The sequence below is a fragment of the Doryrhamphus excisus genome, linkage group LG4 (genome assembly GCF_037039965.1).
Source record: "Doryrhamphus excisus strain RoL-2023G ecotype Guam linkage group LG4, RoL_Dexc_Guam_v1.1, whole genome shotgun sequence".
In the NCBI taxonomy this organism is placed as follows: domain Eukaryota; kingdom Metazoa; phylum Chordata; class Actinopteri; order Syngnathiformes; family Syngnathidae; genus Doryrhamphus; species Doryrhamphus excisus.
The window spans coordinates 13,754,563-13,767,657 of NC_136360.1; the positions used below are offsets into that span (position 1 = coordinate 13,754,563).

Consider the following 13,095-nt stretch of genomic DNA (forward strand, 5'->3'; position numbering starts at 1 on the left):
TATTTTCAAGTGCGTGGTGTGTGGAAGTTGTATCGACTATGGAATGTCACAGTCTGGCCTGGAGCTGACAGACAATGCCTGTGAAATATCCACTTTCTTCTAAGTGTCTCAGAACACAGACAGCATGTTTTATTTTGGAAGCATATCCGGTGACAAAGGACACTTCAACTTCCCCTCTCTTAGATTACCCTCGGCCGAGTGGAAGCTCATGGACGCGGGCTAATGTGTCGCTGAGCCGCCCCCCGGCATCATTATGCCCTCCGCAGACATGCTTTTTAATAGGCTCAGGCACAGACCAATGGCACACGTCACAAGGCTGTTGCCGGGATGCTGACCCGTGTGGTTGCTAAACACCGCTCCAGATCTTTTACATCATGCTCTATATTTCCGAAAGTTAGAGTATGAACGATTGAATTACCTTGCAGAAGCGTCGAAGCGGGTCACAGCAGCCAGCTGCTATGTCGGTGTAAAGTATCGTCACCCTTGTCCGAATTCTTGGCTGTTTCCTCGTGTCGCTATGCGGGATTACTTGGAACTGGGTTAGGGACTGTTGTTTAAAGCAGGACTAAACTTTTAGTAGTAAATATGCCAAAATAAAGGATGTCCGGCCTATATAGTGATCCCTAGTTTATGGCGGTTGGTTAGTCGGTTCATCATATTATGACATTATTGCCCGTGTTGTTTTTTGTATATTTATCTTAATAAATTAGCTTGTTGCATGAGCAGATATTCGTTTTAATAACCACGATATTGGTTCATTTAGAACGATAGGATCCAAAAATGATTGAGTAACTTTTTTGTCAAAAATTCAACTAGTGTGACTGTGAAATAAATACCGTAATTTCCGGACTATAGAGCGCACCTGATTATAAGCCTCACCCACTACATTTTTAGAGGAAAACCGATTTTGTACATACATAAGCCGCACCTGTATATAAGCCGCATGTGCCCACATTAAAACATGTAAACATATTTACAAAGAAAGACGGTACACAGAGTTTTCAAAGTTTTAATAATATAACTTAACAATAATAATAATATAACTTTCTTCACAAACGGTGCCTGTGACGCGGCAGTAAAACGGTAGCAACATGGTAACAACACACTAGCAACACAATAGCAACACAGTATAACAGGATTCGTTTATGCCAAGTTTACGTGCAGCAGCTCTGTTTCCTTCTTTATCGGACAGCTCGATTGCTTTTAGCTTGAAAGCTGCGTCATATGCCTTTCTTTTTGCATTTTCCATGATGAGGGTATGAGGGTAATTTAATTTATGCACAAGACAAGAAGTTGCAGTCTTCCTCATATCTTCTTCCGCATATATTCCACCAGTCTTAATCTTACCTTTTCTACTCGAGAGCCCCTGGCGGCCGTTAGCAAAATTACATAAATTGGCCGCATCACTGAATAAGCTGCAGGGTTGAAAGTTTGGAAAAAAAGTAGCGGCTTATAGTCCGGAATGTACGGTACTTAGACAGCGCAGGTGAGGTTTCCTAGATTCCTGTTGTTTTTTGTAAGGAAATCAAGTATGAATTATTAATCATGCTTATATACTTAGCAATAAATTACAAGCGACTGCCAAAAATGTGTTAAAAATCAGGATGAACTGAGGGTGGGGGAGCTTTAATGATTTCATGACTTAGTTGAAATAGTGCTATCCAAACCTGCACTGCCAAGTGCAAAGCGAATGAATGCAAATGAATGCTATCTTCATTTAGGTGCAACAACTAGCTAGTGATGCGGCCTCCTCGGACCTTTTTAAATTGATTCTGATTTAATTCTTCCATCATTCTGAGGTGTCATGTTAGTTAGCTAGTATCAATGCACCGAGGAAAGAAAATTGAGTAGTGTTTTTAGATATCAAAACCATAGTCAAAACATAGTCAAAATAGGTGTATCCCAATGAAGCTAGCTGAAATTAACTTGTTTTTCTAATGTTATAATGCACAGAAAAGGGAAAGAAATATGTCTTCATGTTTCACATAAGGATTGGGAATGATGGGCAAAAGTCCCCAAAAATTGCAGTTCCCCTTTAACACTGCATAAAGTCATGAAGTTAGCCAAGGCATGTCCCACATGAAAAAAAGTTCTCTTCCCATTCAGTGGGGAAGTGGTAAGTATTGGGCCTCTTTAAGTTTAGTAAAAATATATTCAAAGCTAAATGGTTTGCTTGCTAACTAGCTGGCTAGTGGCTGTCTCGAGGCCTAACTACAAAAATATTCCATTGATTAAAATTGGGCGGCACCTCACAGCTCGGAGGACCAGGGTTCGATTCCACCCTCAGCCATCTCTGTGTGGAGTTTGCATGTTCTCCCCGTGCATGCGTGGGTTTTCTCCAGGTACTCCAGTTTCAAAAACATGCTAGGTTAATTGGCGACTTCAAATTGTCCATAGGTATGAATGTGAGTGTGAATGGTTGTTTGTCTATACTATGTGCCCTGTGATTGGCTGGCCACCAGTCCAGGGTGTGCCCCGCCTCTCGCCCAAAGACAGCTCGGATAGGCTCCAGCACCCCCGCGACCCTGGTGGTAGAAAATGAATGAATGCATGATTAAAATTGAATCCTATATCCGAGATTACATTTTTTTCCAGACCCTACTGCAACCAACGAGGGATTTATTTGTTTATTTATTTTAACTTAAATCAAAGTTCCAAAGAAACTGAAAAGGAAAATTGTTGCATCAGAATGTTTTTCCTATATTTTCAGACACAATCAGTTTGGGCGTGTTTTTCTGATTTACGGACTTGTGGGATGGGCAGTGCTTCTCTTCCAAGGTGTTTTGTTTTTGGTGAGAGTTTGTTTCTATGCAACTTCCTGGCACCCAAACCTGATTTTAGTCTACTTGCAAGAATATTCCCTTGATCATGCCATAAAAAACATATATACTGTATATAATTTTCCGATATAGTATATTGTGTGTTGTGTGTTCACACAACCATGAAGAACTCCTTTCTGTCTCCTTTCAAATAAGCACTGTGTGTGAGGAATCTGAGTGTTCTGTGTGCTTTTTCAAATTGAAATCTTGAGAATCCCTGTTTTTACTAAGCCATATAGAACTCTACTGTCCCCTTTTGCCGCCTACCGGATGATGTCATGCTGTTTACTTTGTTTTGTACTCAGACCTAAGAATCAGCCTGCAGGATTATTGATGTGATTTTCCAGTCTTTTTAAGTACTGGCCATGTTTCAAGTAGTTTTTGGCCTCTGCGAGGTGTTGACTGGTGTCAGAAGACAACAGCAGCTAAAACAGGTTTAGTGACGGATTGCTGCTGTTTAACGGTTTGCGCTCCCGTGACTTCTGTTTCTCAGCATTGGCACGGATTGCAGGAAACCTCAGATTGTGTTGTTGTGTACCAAAAAAAAAAAGGGTTTCCTTGTCCTTGGGAAGAGAGGCAGTAAAATCCAGTTCTACTTGTTGGGAGAAGAAAAGCGTTTTAGTTTACAGTTTGATGTTTTTGTTTCTCTTGCACGACTTGATGGATTTTTGGCTCCTCTTGTTGATCTTCATCCTCGTGAATGAGAACATGGAATGACAAGGGTGTCCAATGTGCAGCTCAGGGGCCATTTGCAATTTTATTGGCCCGCCTAACGTCTAATTTATAATTAGATATAATTATAACAACAAATTAACAAGTAACAAAGGAAATAACAAGGAAACTGGAAAAAATAAAAAGCAATTTTACAAGAATAAAGTCAAAAAAATATTTAAACAAACAATAACGTTAAAATTAACCCTTTTAGTGGTATGAAGTTGAAATATGAAACAAAAAACAATATTTTTATAATGAGGAGCTAATAAAACAACAAATAAAGTTAATTTGGGGAAAATTAGGTTGCAGGAATAGTTATAATTTAATGAGTCAGAATAGTCAGAATAGTATGGAAATACTATTACTACTATAAATAATTCTTGCAAAAGTTGAAATAGTTGGTGGAAAAAAACAGCAGAAAGGAAAAAGAACTGCCATAATTTTACGAGCTGAAAGGAAAAGTCTGAATTTTACGAGAATAAACTTTCATTTTAGTAGCATAAAGTTGAAATTTGAAAGAAAAAAAGATTTTAATATTATGACAAATAAACACATTTATTCTCTAAAGCATATTTTAGACTCTAATTCAGGCAGGCATGTCCATTTTGAGGCCTGCATTTTAACAATAGAATTTAACAAGAAAACTAAAAAAAAAAAAACAAACTGAAAAGAATCTATAAGTAATCCAATGAGGAAGTACTAGAATACTAGAATAATGTTGTAATATGTACTTCTCATTGAACCATGTAACATATGTAATATGTAAATAAGTAAAAGAAAAAAATGTTAAAAAAATATATTTTTAAACTTAATTTGAGAAACAAAACAGGGAATTGTACAAGAATAAAGTCAAACTATTAAGACAAAAAGTTTTGTACCAAGAAGAAAATTCACAATTACATGAGAATATTGTGAAGAAATATATCATCAATATATCATTTAGTAGCATAGACTTGAAATATTAAACAAAAAATATATTTTAATTTAAGTCGGAATATTATGAAAAACAAAAAACAATGAAAAGTTGTCATTTTTTCAATTCCTCTGAGAAAAAAAGGTATAATATTATGGGAATGTTAAAATATTACAAATAAAATTATAAACATTATTTTAAATGGGGAAAAAAAACGGAAAAATTCATACTAATTAGTGCTTTCTTCCTGAAATATATAACTTCTTAGCATATCTACACGTGTTGCTTTACAAAATGTGCCAAAGTTGCCTCCTTCCATTTTTCACTATGTGACCCTCACAGGACAAAGTTTGGACACCCCAGTTATAAGTGTTAATATGCCAGTCAAACCATTAATCACGTTCTTGTGTATGCACATGACAATGTGTTTGTCATGAACGCAAACATCCAAAAGGGACAAAGTTTGCTCTCTATCAAGCAAACGAACGCCTCCTGGATTAGTCAATCCTGACTCACTGGGTTTTTGTTGCTGCAGGCAAGTTTAATTTTCCCAAACACGACAGCAACATAATATGTCATTAAAAAAAAACACAGTGGGACAAAGGCCACTTTAAAAAGTACAGTTACAGCGTGGGAAAACATTGTTCAGTACATTGCTTGGTACAATGGTACACACAAAATTGCTGAAATAGTTACAACAATCGTTACAACACACTTAGATGCGCTTTATCTTTTCTTTCAAACCCACACCTTCAGTTTTTCAAGACCAGTGTGATACAGATAAGTTCTTTTAGATCTACTTTTTTTATTTAGTGACTGTAGTTTGTGCGTACCTGGAGGTAAGAAGAACAAATTTGGATTTGACCAACTGCACCTGTTGAATGTCAAGACGTTACTAAAACCACATCACTACTATCAGGAGAACCAAAGAATAGACCAGATTGGGGCACCTGCTGTGGCCCAGAAGGGTGCACTATATTCGGACACATGCTCCAAGCAGCTAGTGTGCCGTTATGGAGGTCACCACAACCGAAGGAGGAGCCGCCTGGTGTGTACCAGCAAGGTGCACTGTATTCAAGCACACACTCCGAGCAGTCAGTGTGAGGCCATGGAGATCTCTGGTAAACCTTTGGCACTCAAACGCTGTGGCGCTGACATTTCTAATGCCGTTTTTGTGTGCTTGTTAGTCTTTTTTCCCATCGCGGAGCATTTGGTAAGAGATATGCCTTTATTCATCCCTCAGTGGGGAAATTTGCAAAAACATTTTAGACCAACTGAGTTACATGATTTCAGTTGAGGGGCTCATCCAGGATTTGAACCCGGGACCTCTCACACCCGAAGCGAGAATCATACGCCTAGACCAACAAGCCCTGCATACAACATCTTTCCTCTTAAAGTTAATGTTTGTTTACAAGTGAGCGTCCATTAACATCACAGGCAGAAGAATGAAGAAGTGCTTGATTAGCTCACCTGCACAGTACGCATAATCTTGCATAATTGGACCGTTCTGTTATTTATAATGTTTAATTTATACATTTTCCCTGATATGGACCTGATAATTATCAGTCCAGTAATTATCATGCACTCCCAATTATTCAGAAAAAAACAAACAGAGCAAGAAGTCAGTGAGAATTTATCAGTACTAAGTGGTTGTCTGTGTAGCATTATAAAGTGTGCATACAGGGAGCGGGGTGCAAATTACAAGCTCACCGGTGTCTGGAGTTGCTAATAGCCTTTTTCCACGACGAGTCAGTGGTCTACTAAGTTTTAAACATGGGTAATCTAGCAAAAAGACATGTAATGATCACATTTCTACTTTTGTAGAAAACCTATGTTAACACAGTTTGAGTTGATTTACGACAAGTCAGTCTCCAGCCAGTAGCTCATGAGCTAACAGTAACTCCTAACCCCTTTTAAGTTGTTCTCCAAGGGGTTTATTTATTTATTATCAGAAAGTGGTGTTCGGAAGTAGTCCGGAAGTCTTCGGGAACTCTTGGGAGTGGGCCCAATCGCAGCCGTCTTTATGTGAGAGGCAAAAAAGAAGTAATGATGCAACTCCACAATAGAAGAGAGAATGTTTGGTGCCATTTTAAGCTGAAAAAAGTGACCACATGGTGGCAGAAGTGCTTTTTGTAAGAGCTCGGCCTGCATCCTTGCCTTGTAAAAGAGCTCTATGCAACTGCTATTATAATGACATTATGTTTCCTCTAATTTCCATCAATTTTACGACGTTAAAATGTTTGCAAACGTTTGTGTACACATAATTTGAACTAAAGTTTCAGCTATGCGTTCCACATGATATTCATGATATCTGGGGTGAGGAACAATGCCGGGTTGCCAGGCAGGTTTAGTCTATAGGCTGTAAATTATCACCCGGCAGACGCTGCACTGCATGCTGCTTTTGAGTCATCTGGATTTCCCCTGCATTAGTCACCAAGTGGAATATACACACAGACGCACTCAAGTATGTCCATATACCCCGCCACCCCCCCTGGGAGTGTGAGAGTGATGGGCCACCGTGACTGACAGCCGTCTCTTTGCTGCTTTATCAGCTGCTGGGCCAACTGCGTGCTGGCATGTTGTATGTAAACTCCAATCACGGCTGCAGGACAATGAACAACACCAATTAGAGCCGCTTACTTACCAACGCATGCTGACGGCCATCTAGGGTGTCGACTAAAGTGTATCTTGTCAGGACCGGGGTATGGGAGGGCAATAAGCACATTAGACATCCTCTATCTCCCCTTGCTCGATGACAGCATGACGTAGCTGCTAAGTCATAAACACACACATGCATGTCAAATGAAGTAATAGGGTTTGGGTGACGGGGCCTTAGTGTAATTAATGATGTAAGGGTTTCATGTGGACTCGTAAATATCAGCATCGGATGGCAACCTGGAGGTCACTTTGTCCTCTGCCACAGCGACAGCACGCATATAAAGATTAACGAATGGGGTTTTGTTGTATAAATAACATAACCATGCTGAGATTTTAACAAGGATTTGGATTTAGCTTTGACTTTATGAATTGTCAACCGCTGATATCTATTTACTGTATGTTAAAGTTGCCGTATGTCACGCATAAGCGGCTGCTTAGAGGGCGCTAACTCTTGAATGCGTATCCCAGCCTACTTGGTACGTTTTTTGTTAGCTAATGATGGCAATTTGGCAATGTTTAGCCATTCAAGCCAGCTATCATCGTTTATGGCAGTTAATTGATTACAGACCTAACGGTGTCAAGTTCATATCTGCGAATATTCCTTATTTATAAATAGAATATTTTCCTAGCAGTATAGAAAATCTTCTAAGTACTTTTTTTAAAGCCTTCTAGACATGAAATAGCACCCCTATAGTCACATTTACACTCCTAATGCCCAATATAGTAGAATTAATAAGAGAAAGTAAAACATAAGACATGGCGGCACGGCGGTCGATTGGTTAACGCGCAGACCTCACAGCTAGGAGACCAGGGTTCAATTCCACCCTCGGACATCTCTGTGTGGAGTTTGCATGTTCTCCTCGTGCATGCGTGGGTTTTCTCCGGGTACTCCGGTTTCCTCCCACATTCCCAAAACATGCTAGGTTAATTGGCCACACAAATTGTCCATAGGTATCAATGTGAGTGTGAATGGTTGTTTGTCTATATGTGCCCTGTGATTGGCTGGCCACCAGTCCAGGGCGTACCCCACCTCTCGCCCGAAGACAGCTGAAAATGAATGAGTGAAAACATAACACATGTGTTTGTGTGTATTGCTGTAAATGTGTTCCGGTGCAAGTTGGGGGGGCGGGGGACAGGAAATGACATCGGGGTTCAGTGTTTGTGTTTCCCAGCCATCAAGTCTGGTGCTTGTGTGTCTCACCCAACAGTAACATTACTGACGAGTGACCAGTGTCGAATACTACATATGATCGCAGTGTCTTTGAACACAACTTCTGAAGGCCTTATATTTGTATTTTACTTAATTTTGCCATTTGTATGCTTGAAATTGCCTAATTTAGGCAACAAATACATTTCCTTAAATATGCATATTTATTGATAGGCGGTATTCAACCACAAAACCACATGGATTATTAATTAATATATTTTTTTAAAACCCTGATAGAGCACTGTTTATCATCATAACAACATGAATGTAAATTGTATGTGAATGCCAGACATCCGTGAATGGCCTGTCGTATTAACAACTGTGTATGCCCACTTTTATGCAATTTACTGTGTAATTGTGATAAATATAGGCGTTTTTTGTTTGGAACAGACTAGTCGGTGGTAGTGATGGCGATCTTAAATTTTTGATTGGAACAAATGAAACCTTGAACCGGGTGACATAGCAGCTCTAATTGAATCCAAAAGGTCTGACAAAAAAATGAGCAATTTTTCCACAAAAAATGATCTAAATCTAAATCTATTGAATCTGTTCTAAACACCCACAAATATTGACAAAAGTTCAGGAAAACTAAGACTAGATTACACACTACCAAATATGGACAGGTTCCACTGTTTTTTAAACATTCTTTGGAAATTCTGCAAAGAAAACACAGTAAAAACCTAGTTTTCTTTATGGAAATAATTCAAACTGTGAGACCTCCAAGTGTGTGTGTGTGTGTGTGTGTGTACTCAACGTCACACTTTGGATGTCCCACCGATAGTTCAGTCAAAAATACTAGGATGTTGTTCCCTGGATACACCTCATCTATTTATTAGCATTCCCCCCCTGCCGTGACCCCCACTTGTCATTTATTTTAGCATGCTGATTCACCTGCTGCCCATCTAAGCAGCACCTCTAGGTTTACAGTCTCATACTACATGGCTGAGACGCAAGGAGGCCAGGGGAGGCTAATAATGTGGCGGGAAAAAAATGTCTGTCTGGTTCGTCTTTGCTAATGTTGTACCTGTGTTTGTCATTGTACCCATACCAGCCCTCCTACCCGTACCTGTGTTTCTCAACCAGTCTTCGTACCTGCACCTGTGCTTTTCAACCATTTCTCATACTTGTACCCGTGCATGGTCAACCAGTCCTTGGACCGGTGCTTCTAAACTAGCCCCTGTACTCATACCTGTACTTCTCAACCATTCCTTCTACACGTGCTTCTCAACCAGTCCTTGTACTTGTACCCATGTTTCTTAACCAGTCCTTGTACCTGACACCTGTGCTTCTCAACCCGTTCTTGGACCGGTGCTTCTAAACTAGCCCCTGTACTCATACCTATCCTCCTCAACCATTCCTTCTACCTGTGCTTCTGAACCTGTCCCTGTACCTGTGCTTCTCAACCAGTCCTTGTACTTGTACCCATGTTTCTCAACCAGTCCTTGTACTTGTACCCATGTTTCTTAACCAGTCCTTGTACCTGACACCTGTGCTTCTCAACCCGTTCTTGGACCGGTGCTTCTAAACTAGCCCCTGTACTCATACCTATCCTCCTCAACCATTCCTTCTACCTGTGCTTCTGAACCTGTCCCTGTACCTGTGCTTCTCAACCAGTCCTTGTACTTGTACCCATGTTTCTCAACCAGTCCTTGTACTTGTACCCATGTTTCTTAACCAGTCCTTGTACCTGACACCTGTGCTTCTCAACCCATTCTTGGACCGGTGCTTCTAAACTAGCCCCTGTACTCATACCTATCCTCCTCAACCATTCCTTCTACCTGTGCTTCTGAACCTGTCCCTGTACCTGTGCTTCTCAACCAGTCCTTGTACTTGTACCCATGTTTCTCAACCAGTCCTTGTACTCGTACCCATGTTTTTTAACCAGTCCTTGTACCTGATACCTGTGCCTTTCAACCAGTCCTCGTACCTGTATCTGTGCTTCTCAACCAGTCCTTGGACCGGTGCGTTTAAACTAGCCCCTGTACTCATACCTGTTCTTCTCAACCATTCATTCTACCTGTGCTTCTCAACCTGTCCCTGTACCTGTGCTTCTCAACCAGTCCTTGTACTTGTACCCATGTTTCTTAACCAGTCCTTGTACTTGTACCCATGTTTCTTAACCAGTCCTTGTACTTGTACCCATGTTTCTCAACCAGTCCTTGTACCTGTACCCATGCTTCTCAACCAGTCCTTGTACCTGTGCCCGTCTTGCTCAACTAGTCCCTGTACCTGTGCTTCTCAACCAGTCCTTGTACCTGGACCCATGCTTCTCAACCAGTCCTTGTACCTGTGCCCCGTCTTGTTCAACTATTCCCTGTACCTGTACCCGTGCTTCTCAACCATTCCTTGTACCTGGACCCATGCTTCTCAACTGTTCCTTGTACCTGTACCCGTGTTTCTGAAATGTCCTTGTACCTGTGCCCGTCCTTCTCGAACATTCCTAGTACCTGTACTTGTGCTCCTCAACCAGTCCTTGTACTCGAACTTCTGAACTTGTACAGTACCGGTGTGTCTCAACCAGTCCTTGTACCCGTGTTTTTTAACCAATCCAACTAGTACTTGTACCTTTGCTTCTCAACCAGGTTGCAATGGAGGGTGTCAGACTCTAACCGTCTTGTTTGAGCCCCCCCTTAACAACACCAGGGAGTGTGTGTATGTGTGGGTGTGAGTGGAAACATCAAGAGGTCCCAGACAAACACACACTGGCAGTAGGGCACTGGTGTGTGTGTGTGTGTGTGTGTGTGTGTCAGGGCAACAGGGTCAAAGAGAGCAGCTTGATATCTATATCCTAGCAACTGTGTTTATGAGTAATATCTGGCACAAGTGGAGCTGCCGATTGGTCGCAAGGCCGCCACAAGCCCCTCCCCCTTTGTGGACCAGCTGAAGCCAAAATACCTAAATTCAAAACATCTCTCAGACAGCCCCCACTCTGCACTGTACCCTCAGGCACTTTAATGCTGTTTTTGATATTTATTTCTGTTTATTGTAGACCTATTTTGAAGCGGAGGAATCAGTCGTTGGCCTCAATGTCACACGAGTAACCCGTAAAGGCAACCGCTTCATCCCATTTGGCATGACAACATGAATTCGCCCTACACGGCTGTGCAGTGCTACCCCGATTTCCCGTTTCACCGGTGAGTACTTACAACAACATGTCGGTGATGCTAACATCCTGATGTGGCTAACAACACAAATGCAAGGGAAAGCATTTTCTTCCAAAAGTCATTGTTGGGAATTCCCCCCGCTCTTTGCTGGACTAACTGTACTGACCCCCTGCCGATGTTCCAAAGCCACCCTGACAACAGTTGTGTCCGCCTGCTTCCTTCCACAGCTGCCGCTGCGTGCGGATGTATTTTTAAGCGTGTGTCGCACGGTGGCAAAACGTGTGTCAAGTAGCATCAAGGCTCAAGTGGCCAAAGATGCCTTGCAAGCGACTTCAGTCCATTTTTTTTTGCAAGCACGTGAAAAAGACCAAAAAACAAAAATGAAAGTGAAAGTGATAATCCAAACACGCAACCTGCTTTGTGTGCCCGCGTCACTGTGTTGGCCGTGTTTGGCTAAGTCTTTCCGATCCATCCTTTTTGTGCGTCGACATCAGCAACACACTTTTATTCTGGTGGGGTGCTTTTCATTTTGATTGAGTCTAGCTAACAATTAGCTGTTGTCATTGACTTGGCTTTTTCCAGTGATGGGTAGTTGCATGCCTGTGTTGGTGTTTTTTTTGAGTATTGGGCCAAATATTTTTCTTGTGGAATTTGGTGAGATTCCACACATTTGTGCTGCCAAAAATCCAATAACAATGTGCAAAAAAACAAAAATCTAATTGAAAATAAATTTGATATAACGTTAAAGTTCTCGCTGATCTGATCTAGTGTGTATGTTTGATGTTTGAATTCTAATCATTATTCAAATGTAATACAATATTGTTGTAATTTTAATCATTTCATTCAGTGTAATTTACAGATCTGCTTTTGTTGACTTGAATTAAATTCTCTGTTTAACTAGTGACCTTTGTTATTTTGTTACTGAATGCATTGGATTGCATGTAGTTATTATTATGATTGTTGTGATTATGATGATGATTATTATTATAGTGATGATGATTATTATTATTTCACAGTTCAATTAATGAATGGGCCATATTGTGCATTATTTCATGTTTTCTTTAATGAATATTGTAATATCTATGTAATTAGATGATTTTAATTTGAATACTCCATAGATATTAAGTCTTTCCCACCTGGCTTTTAGGCCAACACTTGTAGAATTGCAAGCCAGGTTGCAATTTGTGAAGGGTTTCATCCTGCGCAACTTGGATCCCTTGGCGGAGGTCTTTCTTTTCTAATTCAAACAGTAGGAGGCAGTGAAAGTTTAATGTTGTTTTGGGATGTATCACGGTGTTGGTGTCTTCTTGGAGTATTGTTAAAGTCCTGTTGATGTCGTGTTAGTATCTTGTTGGTTTCCTGTTGAAGTCTTGTTGGTGTCCTGTTGGAGTGATGTTGGTGTCCTGTTGGTGTCTTGTTAGTGTCCTGTTGGTGTCTAGTTGGCGTCTTGTTGAAGTCCTGGTGGTGTCTTGTTGGAGTGATGTTGGTGTACTGCTGGTGTCTTGCTGGAGTCCTATGTCTTGTTGAAGTCCTGTTGGTGTCTTCTTAGTATCTTGCTGGAGTCCTGTTGGTTTCCTGTTTGTGTCATGTTGGTGTTCTGTTGGAGTTGTGTTGTATTTGCATTCCAAAGCTTGAACAGAAGAATGTGCGCCTCAGAGAATTGGACCTTAGACTGTTTCA

At 40.8% G+C, this 13,095-nt stretch overlaps 1 protein-coding gene across 4 annotated transcripts in view; it reads left to right on the plus strand.

Annotated features, from left to right (window-relative positions):
• The window catches only part of tp63 (tumor protein p63), a 55,042-nt gene that overhangs the window by 11,154 nt on the left and 30,793 nt on the right, over nt 1-13,095 (plus strand). For 3 of the 4 annotated variants that reach the window (XM_058072879.2, XM_058072872.2, XM_058072874.2), the window contains exon 2: nt 11,301-11,445. The exons of the other annotated variant lie outside the window; for it this stretch is intronic. In XM_058072879.2, coding sequence (XP_057928862.2) covers nt 11,393-11,445 — 53 coding nt within the window. In that variant the 5' untranslated portion in view covers nt 11,301-11,392. The remainder of the gene's footprint in view (nt 1-11,300; nt 11,446-13,095) is intronic. 4 annotated transcript variants of the gene reach the window in all.